This window comes from Protopterus annectens, chromosome 12.part0 (assembly GCF_019279795.1).
Source record: "Protopterus annectens isolate FY-2018-M chromosome 12.part0, PAN1.0, whole genome shotgun sequence".
Taxonomy (NCBI): domain Eukaryota; kingdom Metazoa; phylum Chordata; order Ceratodontiformes; family Protopteridae; genus Protopterus; species Protopterus annectens.
In genome coordinates, this window is record NC_056746.1 from 770337801 (window position 1) to 770353100 (window position 15300).

Consider the following 15300-nt stretch of genomic DNA (forward strand, 5'->3'; position numbering starts at 1 on the left):
ATAAAATTATTACACTCATACTCTCTAGCTGCACTTTCAAAATGGCACATGCTTGCTATTTATATGCACATGCTGTCCTCAAAACGCTTCTTAAAGGTACAACACACACACTATTCTACATCCTCCCTCTTTGAGAAGTGAGTCTTGCAATATTGACAACATTAATTGACATGAAATTGATACAAGGAATTCTTTAACATGCAGTTATATAGAACTAAATACATATAGACAATTAAGTCCAATTTGCTGTGTATTTCACACTAGCTCTGGAAATACGACCAAATCGTGACAGAAATTAGAATTAGGTCTAACAACTGGGACTGACTCTGCTGAATGTTCAACTTTGTGGACATCAGGAACATCATCAGGAATGGAAATAGAAGTTAAGACACGTTCTGCAACAGGATCATTATCTGGATTGCTCTGAGATCTAGAGTCTTTATCACAGGAACAGTGCTGTGATATCGATTCTGCTAGAAGAAGATGATGTCAGCGATTTGTCCTGCATGCCACACCCTCAGATTCTGCAACGCAGGATCTCGGCTTGGCACATATACCTGTTACTTGACCAGTTTGGTCGAAATGTTTGTATCCTCAGTGTCTCTCCTCTTTTCAGTAGACGAAGAAATCTGCTTGATTTATTATAGCTGGACTTCTGAAAGGAACACTTTCTGAATAGTTGGGCTTTGATTGTTGTGTTGTTCTATGCTTTAGGCCTCAACAAACTGGAACTGATAGGCAATGTTGTTCTGATTTGCCTAGATAGAAGTCAAGTATATCATCACGGAGTATGTTTCTGTGATTGAGTAAACATCAGTATTATCATGCTTTGACTTCTCTAGTAGTTGCTTTGCACTCTGTACTGCAAGTTCAGTGAGTCCATTTGAATGTGGGTATTCTGGACTACTAGTAACATGTACAAAGTCCCATTCCCTTGTAAATTTCTGAAACAGCTGACTGGTAAATCGGGTAACATTGTCATAAATAACTTTGTGTGGACTACCATGGACTGAGAAGTGATGTTTCAACTTGGTGATAACAGCAGTGGATGTTAGGTTAGGTAATAAATCGATCTCAAACCAGTCTGAATAAGAGTCTACCAACACTAAGTAATACTGACTGTTCCACTTGAATATATCAGTGGGTACTGTTGACCAAGGTAGTTCAGGAACTTGCCTTAACCGCATTTGCAAAAAGACCCACTTCAGCTTAGTATTACTGCATACTGAACAAGAAGAAAGTACTGTATCAATATCTTTTGCTAGAGAAGGCCAAAATACTAGTCCTGTCACCTTTCTTTTGGTAGATTCGGAACCTGGGTGACCACGATGCAAAATCTGGATATAGTCACATTATAGGGAAGCGAGAACAACAATTTTAGGACCTTTGAAAATAATGCCATCTTCCATCAACATCTCATTTCTGTAAGGAAAATAAGTTTGCACTTCAGGTGGTACACTAGATTGCTTTGACTGCCATCCAACATTAAAGCAGAGGTTGAGCTCTTGCAAAATTGGATCAGTCTTTGTATGATCTCTCAACTCATCAAGTCTCGTGGTAGAAAAATTATGCACTTCCATGACATCAAAGTCAAAATTCTCTGCATTAAGCTGTTCCATTGTATTTCTGGGTGATCTGGATAAGGTATCAGCCAGGTAAATAAGTTTTCCTTTTGTATAGACCATTTTAAAGTTGTACTTTTGCAGTCTGAGCATCATTCTTTGTAAACTCGTTGGAGCTGAATGCATAGGCTTCTTTAAAATATTGACTAGAGGTTGTTCAGTTTCAATCTGAATACTCAACCATAAATATAATCATGAAACTTTGTACATTTAAATACTATTGCCAAAAGTTCTTTCTCAATTTGAGCATATTGCATTTCAGTTTGGGTAAGAGTTCTAGATGCATAGGCTACTGGTCTGCTCCCTTGAAGAATAACTGCGCCAAGACCAAATTTTGAAGCATCACAGGAAAGAGTGACTGGTTTATTGACATCATAGTACCTTAACGTAGGTGGGGTAGCAATTTTCTGCTTAAGGTCTTCAAATGCTGTCTGATGCTCTTCCAACCAAGACCATGTAACATTTCTGCACGTCAGCTGTCTCAAAGGCGCTGTCAGCTCACTGAAGTCTGGTATAAACTTGCCTAAATAGTTGACCATACCAAGAAAACATTGTAGAGCTTGAATATTATACGGTGCTGGCATCTCTAGAATGACTGCTTGCTTGGACGGGTCTGGTCACAAGCCAGTGCTAGTAAATAAATGACCTACATATGTAACTTCTGGTAGTCTGAATTTGCACGTCAGAAGATTGAGCTTTAAGTTCACTTCACATGCTCTGTAGAACTCTCCTAAGGTTCCTGTCCTCCTCTGCTTCACCATTGACTCCAACCAAAAAATCATTTACTATTATGACACAAGGATAACCTGAAAAACTTTGCTCCATTTCATGCTGAAAGACTTCACTTGCAGAATTTATTCCAAATGGCATCCTGAGGAATCTATATCTTCCAAATGGGGTACTGAAAGTAGTCAGTAGTGAAGATTTACAATCAAGCATCACTTGCCAAAATGAACTTTTTGCGTCCAAGACGGAAAAAAACAGTGGCATTTCGTATTAGTGCTGCAGCTCTTTCAACTGTACGCATGGGATGATGGGGTCACTTTAATGCTTTGTTCAAATCTCTTGAGTCAGTGCATATTCTGATTTCGTTTAAGCCTTTTTTGTGGCTGCTATCATGGACGACACCCATTCATTTGGTTCTGTAACAGGACAAATTACACCTTGCTGCACTATTTTATCCAGCTGAGCTTTGACTTTATTCTACATAGCAGTCAGAAGTTTTCTTGCTGGTCTAACCACTGGACTGACCTCTGGGTCTAACGTAATAGAATACACAACTGGAAGTTTGCCTGACTTGTCATCGAAAACATCAGCATACTCTGAGAAAATGGCATCACTGAAGCTGGAACTGGGACATGTGCTTATATGATGAACTTCTTTGGTAAAGGAAAACAGATTCATTCTCAAACTGTCTCTGAGACCCAATAATGACTGCACAGATCTTTGGACTACATAAAATAGTAAGCTGTAGCAGTTCCTAGCCAAATAACATGAAAGCATTACTGAGCCTTCGGTTTGAATTTCTTCACCCCCATAAGCAACAAGTTTCACAAAACTGACCACATTAAGTTGCTCACCCGCTGTCACCTTAGCAAATGTGTCTGCTGACATAACATTACATTTTGAACTAGTGTCTTCTTTGAGCTTGGTGGATTTACCATTGATTTGGACAGTACAAAACACTTTCTTCTTTGCCAATAAATTTACAGCATCAACTTTTTTCCCAATTACTGACATGCCATCTACATAGAAAGCAGCTCTCTATATGATCAAACAACAATAAAACAGGCTCAGTGACAACCTCTGGCAGTTAATATCAGTTACCATAAAGATGTCTATTCAGACCAACTTCTAGTCTTGTAACTCCATTTAGAAAAAACAATTTGCTGGACCCTTCGATAAAATAAAGTTCTTTTATTCAACGATTACAGACAGGTAAGCGCTTTCACTAAAGTGGCTTCTTCAGACCTCAATAATGTTACACAGATAAAAATGCGCTCTGTTTATATATAAATCAATTAACCTTCTTGATTGTAACATCTTAATTGGAGAATGAAAACATCACATCAATTAACTAAAACATACATAAAAAACTTTGCGACTTAAAAACTCAAGGGACCTTATCTAGAAACTAGTTGTTCAATAAAATGCTCACATTCAGTATGCAAAAGCATCTAAATAGAAACAACTGTATATAAAACATTTAAATGCATATGTAAAAATTAATTTCGTCTCTAAGTCAGGTGAGAAATTTAGTTGTAATTTTTGTTCTTTTATTTCTGAATCTATTATTTTTGTACATCCCAATACTTTACAAATACATAGATTTGATGTAACAGCTGACTGCAATACCAAACATGTGGTTTATCTTGCTATGTGTTCTTCCTGCTCTGTTTTTTATGTGGGTAAAACTGATAGGAGACTTAGAGACAGGGTGAGAGAACATTTGTACCAGATACGCATCAAATCTGGTACCAATGCACTCTCAAAACACACTTTTATGGTGATATTTATAAACACACCTAGTTTGAGAGGTGGCGATGTCAGGAATTTTACTGAGATGAATGAAACGAAATGGATAATCAAACTCTAGGCACATTTATATCCTGGTTTGAATGAAAAGATTCCCATTAATCCAGCACTTAAAAACAGGAGGCTAGCTTTTAAATAATTAATTTTTCATCATCATTATTTATTCCCTCTAGGAGGTTTAAATTTAGGGCTGACATTATTACAATTGTGGTACTAAAGGTGTTGTTTATTTAGGTTTTTGCACTCAATGCTCCAGTTTTTATGTGGGCAAAACTGAGTGAACCCTTAGAAGAAGGATATATGAACATCTTTATGATGTTTCTAAGAAGAAGGACAACAATGCTTTTTTTAAGCATCTTGGTGTATACCCTAATATGCAGCTTAAGTTTACAATCTTAGAGCAGGTCCTGCAGGATGGTAGAGGGGGTGATTGGGAGGCCCGAATGGAGTACAAAGAATTGCTGTCGCAGCTTAAATTGAATGCAACTAAGCCCCCTGGTCTGAATGATAGTATTAGTATCACAAGTGTTTTAAAATTAAGGAGGGCCAAGTTATGATTTTACATTTTCACAGCGTGCAGTTAGGTGGATTTTTTTATCCATTTTGCAAAGTTTACTCAACTATCTTTTAACTATTTTTAACATTCTTTTTCCTTTTTTAATATATTTTTTTATATGACAATATAAAAAAAATTACAACAGTATTTATAAAACAGTTATTAAGATATACATGAAGCTTTTTAAGGAAACTTTTTAGGAACATTTAAGGATTTAAAAGATCTTTTTAGGATTTTACGAAGCCTGAGGATAATTGTTTAGAATCATTCAATTATTCCTAGTACAGATTGTATTGCAAGTATATACATGTTTTTGTAACTTTTTTGTAAGTTTTTTTGATTACCTGTTTTATTTTACTGTTTTATTTTAATGAGATTTTAATGGGTGCTTTGACAATTCATTTGCATGTTGTAATTTGTTACCACGCTAAGTCACATGACTTTGGTCAGAAAGTATTTAAACTCTGATTTTCTGAAAATGGTTTATCTTGAGGAAGCCTGGTATTAATCCAGGCGAAAGCGCTTGATGTCAATTTTATAATTTTTTTTACCTAATAAAATTTTATGTGAGCTATTCTGGACGTTTTCGCTTTTTCCTAGCCTTTGGATTTATTGTTTTTTCTTGATCTGAACTCAACCTGGTCTCTTGCTAATTGATTTATATATAAATAGAGCGCGTTTTTATCTGTGTAACATTATTGAGGTCTAAAGAAGCCACTTTGGTGAAAGCGCTTACCTGTTTTGTAATCGTTGAATAAAAGAACTTTATTTTATCTAAGGGTCCAGCAAATCGTTTTTTCTAAACGGAGTGGCAAGAATAGAAGTTGGTCTGAATAGACATCTTTATGGTAACTGATATTAACTGCCAGAGGTTGTCACTGAGCCTGTTTTATTGTTGTTTGACTTTTTTTGCTTTATAAGTGCTCAGTGCCATTTATTTTCCAGCAGTGTTGGTTATCTACTTCATTTTATTATTTCATTCTCTATATGATCAGCTTGCTTTTTTGAGTGACCTTTCTTTATAACTGTGTTAGGTTTATTTGATTTACAAAACTTTTGAAAATGGTTCAATTTTTTTACACTTGTGGCATTGCTGATCAAATGCTAAGCACTTTTCTCTTTTAGATTCATGATTGACATCACAGTTGTGACAGTTAGCAATAAAAAGCTTGATTTGGGTTTTGCTGACTCACCCTTGTACTGAGCATGTCCTTTTCATTGAACTAGTCTTAGAACTTGCTGGAAAACTATGGGTTTTACCTGCCACACTCACAGGGTTACATCTGCCATGTGCTTAAGCCTGCTTCTGCTAGCCATGTGTTGCTTGCTGCCTACATTTGCTTCAGAGCCTGCTTAAACCATGCTGTTATCACTTGCAAGCATACTTGTGTGCCTTTCTATAACTTCATGGATTTGACAAATCTCTTTAGGTTTGCTTAGCGTTGTCACCATCAAGAAACAAAATCTTTCTCATTGCAACACTATTAATACCACGCACAAGCCTGCCCTTTATTAACTCATCTTTTAAATCAACAAACCTACATGTTTTAGCTTTTCTCCTCAGGTCAGTAAAATAAGCTGCAAAACTTTCTCCTGATTTTTGATATCTTGTATAAAACAAATGCTTCTAATGTAACATTTGTTTGGGAGTTGCACATTTCCCTTAATTTGCAATTCAAACACTCGGGGTCTTCCCTTGATTCGGCTTGTACAACAATATGATGGTTTTTCCCTTCTCCTTCATATACTGCTCGTGCATACACAAATGAACATTCTCTTTCAGTGGCCTCTGACCCTGCTAAGTTTAGCAAAATAAATGCCCTGGTGTGTGCATCTTTGTCAGAATAAGCTGCTTGTATAAAAATATTGTAGTCTTGCTCAGATATTCCCCAAGTCTCTGCAATATTCTGATCAGATACAAGTGATGACGGTTTTCGAAATCCATCTGCCATGCCAACAAGTTATAGTAAAAGACAGTGCAACCCAAATCCACTTGTAACTGTACAAACATGCACATGTATACATATGCCAGAAATTTATGCCAGTATTTGTAACTATGCCCAATAGCACAACAACCTCTCGGAATAACTGAACATTGTGAAATAAGTCTTCTGACCACAAGAATACTTTTGAAATCACTATATTGTAAGAAAGCACCTCTTAAATGTGTAAGAAACATTTCAAAATAACTGCACTGTGGGAATAAACTGGGCAGAAGAAGCTCAGAGTAAAATACATTTTGAACTAATTGCAGTTTTGCAAATAAACAGTACACAGCACACTTTCCTGAAATGGCTGTACTTTGCTAAATAACTCTGTACAGTTCAAGAAACACTCTGTAATGGTGACACTCTGTAAAAAGACACACCCAGCACAAGAAAATTTTCGAAATGGCTGTATTTTGACTGCACTCTACGAAATAGTTGCACTTTGCACACAATCTCTTCAGAATAAATGCACGGTAATAAGCACACACTGTAAGTACTTTTGCACACTTTGAGATACTTCGATAACTCTAGTTATGCCCTTAATAGCTTTAGTCAATGCAAAATAGTAGTTTATGTCAAAACACAGTATTTTGCCAAAAACATGCGGTTGCCTTACTTTATTTATGCTTAATGTGCCCTTTTTGCCCTTTATTATATTCGTTTTGCTCTTTTAATCTTTTTCCATGCCCATTATACTTTTCTTGTGCTCGTTTTACTCTAAACATGCTCGTTTTTCAAACCCCTTATGTGCTTTTCTGATAATTATTTTTATCAAATATCTTAATTTTAAACATTTTGTTTAATTAATAAACTTTTTGTGCCTCTCGCTTCCTTAATAATGCATTCTGTGCCCTTGTAATCTCCATTTTATCTTTTTTAATAAATAAATCATTCATGCAGGCTTTCATTACCTTTGGTTTGTTTCTGGCCCTTTTTTGTGCTCGGTTCTCTTCGTTTACCCTCACTGTTAACTCTGCACCTCTTAGCTTTGAAAAGCAGTCTCTGGAATCCTGGTTCTGACACCGTGTCACTCGTCTGGTCAGGATAAAACAGACGAACTTCTGTGGGTTTTGTTCAAGCAGCTTTATTATATACAAACACATCAGGACTGAGGCTTAATAACTTTAACTTAGATGAACTTATAAACAAACTAACAATTTTATAAACAAACTAGCAATTGTGCTCATATATGCTCACTCTCTGGCTGCACTGTCAAAATAGCACTGAAGCTAGCATGTGCTTGCTGTTTATATGCACATGCTGTCCTTGAAACTCTTCTTAAAGGTACAACACACACACACACACACACACACACACACACACACACACACACACACACACACTATGCTACAATCAGTAATATTCTAGGAAAGATATCTTGTCTTTCCCAATCTATTATCTTCTTCCAGTTCTTTCCTCTGCTCATTTACATATCCTTATCTCTTCTTGATTTTATCTATGAAACTTTGCATTCAGTTTTATGTATTGAACCCCATCTCCATTGTCTTGATCTCAGTCTTTCCTCAGCCACTTCTAAAGCCATCAGAGACATTTTTGCCTTTTTAATCTTCTTTCTATTTGGAATTATTTTTGCCACTCCGTAGATGATATTTCAAACTTTTGTGCATAGTTCGTTAGCTACTTTGTCCACAATGTCTAATTCTTAAATCTATTCTTAGACCGCTGTGGTGGTGCTGCGGTAGTGTTGTCGCCTCACAGTAAGACGCTGTCCGGTTCGATTCTCAGCTAGAGCGTCTTCTGCATGGAGACATGCGTGAATGGGCGTACCTTTGTTGAAGGTTGTGCGTCAGGGCTGGTAACTCGGCACGTAAAAATCAACTACCAATCATTAGCAGACTGGAGTTCCGCTGTGGCGACCCCTAACCGGGAAAAGCCGAAAGGCACAACAACATATTCATTTGTAATACTGCTGAGCTCATATCTCGCTGGCCTAGACAATTTTCATTAACTTTGCAGCAGGAATTTCATGTTCTGAGTCGCAGATAAATCCGGGTCTTGTTTTTACTGACTGTATAGAATTCTCTCATCTGACTGCAAAGGATATGGTCAGTTTGATTTTAGTAATGCCCATCTGGTGATTTTCATGTGTGAAGCCATCTCTTACGTTGTTGCAAGAGAGTGTTTGCTGTGACTGCTGAAGGATATTGACCAAGCATCACTAATCGATGTCCTGCTTCATTTCACAATTCAAGGCCAAACATGCTTCTTATTCCAATTGTATGTTGAATAACAGTTGACTGTAATGTGTTTGGGAGGGTATTTCTAAAAGGTGCTGCAGAACCTCGTAAAACTGGGCAACCTCCTACTCTTCAGCATAAGTAGTTTGAGAATAAATTTATATCACCGTAAGGTTGAATGGGATGGCTTGTAGTCTGAAATAATTTTATAATTTTTAGGATATTCGAGTACTAACTTTGAGACCTTTTTATGAACTATAATGGCTATTCCATTTCTTCTTCAAGATGTTTGTCTACATTAGAACAGCTAATAATAATCTGAGGTAAAGTGGTCCATTCCAGTCCATTTTAGTTCACACATAGTAACTCTGGTTTCCAATGTAAACCCTCCTAGTGCTTCAACCCAGCCAAACACACACATGCACACACATTCTGACTCCTCTATCTTCATTCATGGCCCTACAGACACCCAAACACACTTCCACACACACATACATGCACTTAAAGTGCCTCTGTGTCTTCATTGAATTTACCTGCACTGTTTCTGCTTCCATTTGTGTTAATCAGTAACTGTTGCCTTTTGATGGTGTTAACTTATTCCATAAACCACAGTGATTTCCCCAGCTGAGTGTTATCTGAATGACTTGGCAGTGTAAAGCACATGCCTGTGGTATTTCTGAGAGAGAGCACATGGTTAATTAGCATTATCTGTTTCAAACAGATTATGTCAAGACTTTGTTGCTCAGTCAGGGGGATCATCCTCTGTGCAGAGGATCCCATTTGTGAGAAACCTCAGTGGTAGTGTTGTCTATGAATTAAAAATGATTACATCAAGGTTCACTGGCAGGGAGGCAGGAATCCTTTATGATTTCCCCTCCCTGCTCCATCCTAGTAATGCATGCTAGCCCTAATTCTGCCTCTAACCCTAATGTGCAGCTTACTTTATAAAGTCATTTCCATAACATTATCAGAAATAAATGTTTTAGGATAATATTTCTGTGTTTCTCAAGGTAACAAATATTTTGGAAAAAAGTCATTGCACTTGTTGTTTGACTGTCAGACTGTGGCACAACAAGTGTTTGCAGTGGAATGAGTCTGAAAACTCATCAGCCCCAAGTGAAATGGCAAGTAATTAGCCTATATCCTTAATCCCTTCTGGTATTCCAGGGAAGTATAGATTTTTCTTCTTATATAGTCGTATTAATTCATTTTGCTTATTAACGCATTGTTTTGCTATGTCATTGCATTCATTTTTTTTTCTTCTTGAGCACTCTGCAAACTGAAGTTCAAAACCATACACTGCAGGGCTGCTTTAGTACAAGACTGATTTATGTGCTTCTTTGGTAAAGTTATATACTAGGAGTCCATCTTTCATAATTTCTGGAAGTGCCCGCTTATTATTAGCAATCATTTCATCATTTTTAAAGTCAGAGGTGGTTACATGATATTGCCTTTGGTAGAGGATTTTCAAAGTTTGATAGCATAAAAAAAAAGAAAAAAAAAAAAGAAAGAAAAATAATAGAGATATTATCCATCTTGGATATTCCTTATGTGTTGTACAGTGGTACACAGAGTTCAGTAGCTTGTTGTGCATAGTTTGCATGACGTCTCTGTACCTGCATGGTTTTTACCAGGTTCTCAGAGTTTCCTCCTGCATTCCAAAGACATGCGTCCTAAATGAATTTGTAGTGCTACATATTGCATAGATATAAATACATACCTGTGATATAATGTCATCCCATCCAGGACTGATTTCTTATCTTAATTCCATTGCATTTTGCAGTGGTCTGCAGCTGTTTGTGAGCTTGAATTGGCTAAAGTAGGTATCAAATGTTTAAAGATGGATGGATATACTGAATACTAATATCAGCTGGTTTGAGTGATGACAAATAAACTTCTGAAGATCAGAATTATTACTTTTCAGGTAATGAGCAGTATTTTTGCTGCCATCTTGCTTGCTGTTGGAGCTGGAAATGCTTGACTGTTTTTTGATGCGTCCTTTATTTGCATCTGCACGCATGCCAGAAATGCAGATGTTGTACAGTTTATAGAAGAGGCAAGTGAAGAAAAGCCCTCAGAGCAGGGCAGACTGATAATCTGTAGATGATTTTGAGAAAATGAGAGACCAACTTATATCCTGACAAGTGGATATTTCTTTGCTGTAACAATAGTTTTGTCCAGGATGTAACTGCAAATACACAGACAGTTTGTGTAAGCCATTTCTAAGGTGTCTGCCATGTTATGCGCTGAAAGTTTTCATTGGAATGTTTGGCTCTTCTAAATAAGTCTGTAAATGAGAAATCGCTAAATCCTTCTTAAACCCTTGGAAGGAAAGGAAGTGAATGTTTGGTTGCAGTTGTTTGACTCCCTGCAGGATTCTTGCTGATTTCTATTCATGTTGAGAGTGCTCTACTTATGTGGTTCTGATGAGCAGGCTTCAAAGAAGGTATTAACTTGCTATGAGTGATAAACCCCATCACTGTTTTAAGCATTAAAGGAATAAGTAGATTTTTGTTTTGATCCAATAAGACTATTTCTGCTGCTATACCACTAAATTCCATTTGTTGTTCTATGTTTATATATCTGTTTCTTTTGTTTTGAACAGGTAAATGATCGTAGAATAAAACTGCAGAATTTAGTAAAATTCCCCTTAACGGGTCTGGACATGACTCCTCATGTTGTCAAGCGTAGTCAAAGCAGCTGGAGTCTGCCTTCTCATTGGTCACCATGGAGGCGTCCCTATGGAATGGGTAGGGACCCCGAGGATTATCTGTATGATCTGTATGCCGTGTGTAATCACCATGGCACAATGCAAGGAGGACATTATACTGGTAAGTGTCTTTATAAAAACCTGAAATTTTATAATATTTTCATAAAATTAATGTTGACTAGAGTTAATAAAAAAATGTTGCACATGTATGGATGAGCACACAAGGTACTGATGGAAGATGACCTGTAGTTTGTAGCAGTTTTGTAGTTGTCCCTCCCTTCTGTTTACACCACCAGTTTCCTGTCTGTCACCTTTGGGCACCCATCCCTCACAGTTGCTGTAAATTCTCCTACTCCTGCTGCTGGTACATTCCAGGGCTTAGCCCACTTTTTGTAGTATTTTTTTTCTAAAATTGACTTTGAGTCCCTTCCTTTCTAGTGACCATCTCTGTCCATTTTCTCCCCTTTCTTCTTTTTCTTCTCACGTGACATTGAAATACATTGCTTGCAGTCCATTTCTCCCTTGATAAGTTTGTATCTGTGATGACAGTCTTTCTATGCCTGTATTTCTCCATCATAGTTGAATGGCCTACATCTTTTAATCCTGTATTTCCTTTTGGGCTGTGTAACATAGTCTTATTGTTTACCTCTGCATATCCTTCTCTACCTGTCTTTTAATTATTCTTTGAGGATAGTCCTTGTTGGTTTAAATAGTTCAGTTTTGCTTTTAGAAAACCAAGTTGAAGTGCCCATTCAGTGACTTTGTGCCCTTTCTTTACATGTTCAGTCAAACACTGCTGCTGCTGTGCCTGACATGGTTACCATTTTAGGTGCCCTGTTGTCATTTCCTTCTCAGTATTTTAGCCTTCACAAGGGTTTTTGCCATTACTTGTTTTTTCTTTGCATTTGTAATGCCAAATGTATTTATTTATTTACTTTATTTATCCTTTGTTGATTGGGTTAGTCCCACTAGGCTACTAGTCACTTTTCAGGGGAGACCCAACAATTATTTACCAATGTCTAATACCCTCGTGAGCTTTGTTAGGTAAATACGTGTACAGGTCACTTTTGTAAATCCACTTTTGCATGTTAGTATAAGACCCAAGTGAGTGGTCTTGGAAGTATTTTTGCTTGGCATGAGTCCATGAACAGTGAACACTCAGTAGCTATGTCAGATTCAATTATGTTTTCTGTCTTTTAATTTCCTTCATCATGAAGACACACTTTTAGTCTTTTACTTTACTTTACAATCCTTGTAGCTACTCCTTTCCATGTTGTTAAAATTATAGATCTATACAGTGCACATTTCTTTTAACTGGTATATAAAAGATTAAATACTTTAAAGCTGTTTTCCTTTAGAAAAACAGCTGCTTATCTGCTACGTCACACTAATCATGCAAAGATGCACCTCTGTTTCTTCATGTCACATGGGATGTATGCAGCCACTCCAAGCCCATGTCCACTCCTAACTGTAGGAGGTGCTTAAAGGGGCACTGTAGGATTTGTAATTGCAACTCCCTTCCTAGAGGAGTTGTTCATCTTCTACTTCTGTAGAAGTGTCATGACCCTTTTGTTGTGTGAAAGTCCCAGTATTAGCATGCTGCAGGTCAGATTACACTAACTTCAGTGGGGGTGGGTTCTTATAGGAAGTGCTAAGAGCTTACATACACTTGCAATGTGTCCTTTTGTATTTTCAGTCCCCTGCCTTAGGCTATAAGATTACTAGAGTGTCCCAATGACACTTACTCACTCTGAGATGCTGGCTAGTCAGATTCAAACTTTCAGCCTCTGTACCAGTGAAATATTAAGTAGTTTGGTGTGTAGTTAGTTTTATAAAGCTGTGTGTAATGATCCCAGACTAGGGAATAGTATTTTTGTTTCAAAGTTGTTGCCACATTCTTGTTTGTTCCAATGGCAATTGCATTTCATACATCCACAGCAGTAGTGCTTATTCGAGTGGCTACTCATTTAGGTGTTTTATAATGATGCAGACTATCCCTTATTTTTCAGGACAGTACTGCTTAGAACAGTTGTATCCTGCAAAGAAAACTGTTGAAGTGCAAATGTCCTTGTATGTTTGAAAAAAAATTCCATATTTCTGTACAAGTAACAGGCAACTCTGAAAATGAGCCTGATTACTGAATGAATGAACAAATGAATGAATTACTTAATTAATTAATTTAATTAATTAATTAATTTACTAGGAAAATCTGATTGGGTCCAGGGAATCTATTTTTAGTGGAGGCCCAGGAAGAAAAGCTCCACAGAAAAAAAAAAGACAATACAATACAATTACTGTATACGTAGCTAAATTATTATGCAGATTAAGAAAAAACAGGCTGATTATACATTACATAAAATGTATAAGAGAAATGTTTGATAACGTGATGCGTAGAATTCAAACAAACAAGTTGTACAGCAGATGATAAAAACCACTGTAGTAGTAATAAACTACAAATCAGTGGTATTCATCAATCAATTTGAACTATATGCCTTGGCTGATGCAGTGTTGCTGTCCTTCGAAAATAGACACAGAAATGCACCACTAACCAGAACAAACTAAGACAAAGTATCTGTTTACTGCCTTTCAGGTGCCCGGATCATCATTGTCACTAGGACCCTCAAGTCCCTTCACTGTAAGTGTACATATGACAAGATCATTGCATTCATATATGAAGAGGGACATGATGCAGGTCGCAGAATATGCTTCTGTAACTGGTGTGAAACTAGTACTGAGCAGCATCCTCCCATTGTCAAGAGTGACACTACAATACAAACAAAAGATAACTGACTTGGTTCATTCTAAAAGGATCCAATATATATATATATATATATATATATATATATATATATATATATATATATATATATATAAGCTTTGCTAGGATATCCTCACGTCTGTCTTTATGGCTGCCATGTATTGTCCAGGACGTTTTCCTCCTTGTAGTGCCAAGATCATTGTCCTCAAATAACCTGTACAGCCAGTCAGATTCAAACCTATATAAAGGTAGCACTGCTTAATGCTGGGAGCTTAAACACTCCTCGCACTACTTAAAGGTATTCCTTATAAGCATTCCTCAGTCTTGAAAATATAGACATCTGCATGGCTACTGGGTTTTAATGACTACCGCTCTTTGAAACCCAAAGTGGAAAATGACAGGTTTACTGGAAGGAGTATGCCTGTATTCCTAAGAAGCCATCATACTTCTGAGTCATAAGCCAGGACAGTGAGCTTGGATTCTTCCATATACTTCCCATGTTAATTAGAACTCCTTGCCATATCATAGCCAGCTAATGCACCCCTTCCTTGTCAGCTGCAGCTCATGAAGTATTTCAAAGCAAAGTAACATCTGTTGCTGTCATGTTTAACATTATTCTCCTGGGAGACTTCAAGTATCTCTCCATTTACAGGAAAACATACAGCACCTGAAATAAATAAGCACAAAGATTCCTGGACATCATTAATTCCAACTCCCTAGATTAAGTGGTTCAAGTCTGAAATACAGGTAAAAAAATAATTGAACTGGTTCTTATCATTATAGCCACCACATGCTCAACTCCTGCAGTTAGCATGTCACAGGTCAAATCTGACCGTTTGGTAGTGCTTATTACTATGAGGATAAAACCTGAATTACCACAAAACCTTTCTATTTTCAGAGACTACTGTAAGACAAATCTAATGCTGCTGATGA

The 15300-nt window shown here is 37.0% G+C and overlaps 1 protein-coding gene across 1 annotated transcript in view; it reads left to right on the forward strand.

Moving 5' to 3' along the window:
• The window catches only part of USP31 (ubiquitin specific peptidase 31), a 2233792-nt gene that overhangs the window by 1732990 nt on the left and 485502 nt on the right, over positions 1-15300 (forward strand). Inside the window, exon 13 of the mRNA XM_044089819.1 lies at positions 11505-11730. Within this exon, the coding sequence (XP_043945754.1) occupies positions 11505-11730 (226 nt within the window). The remainder of the gene's footprint in view (positions 1-11504; positions 11731-15300) is intronic.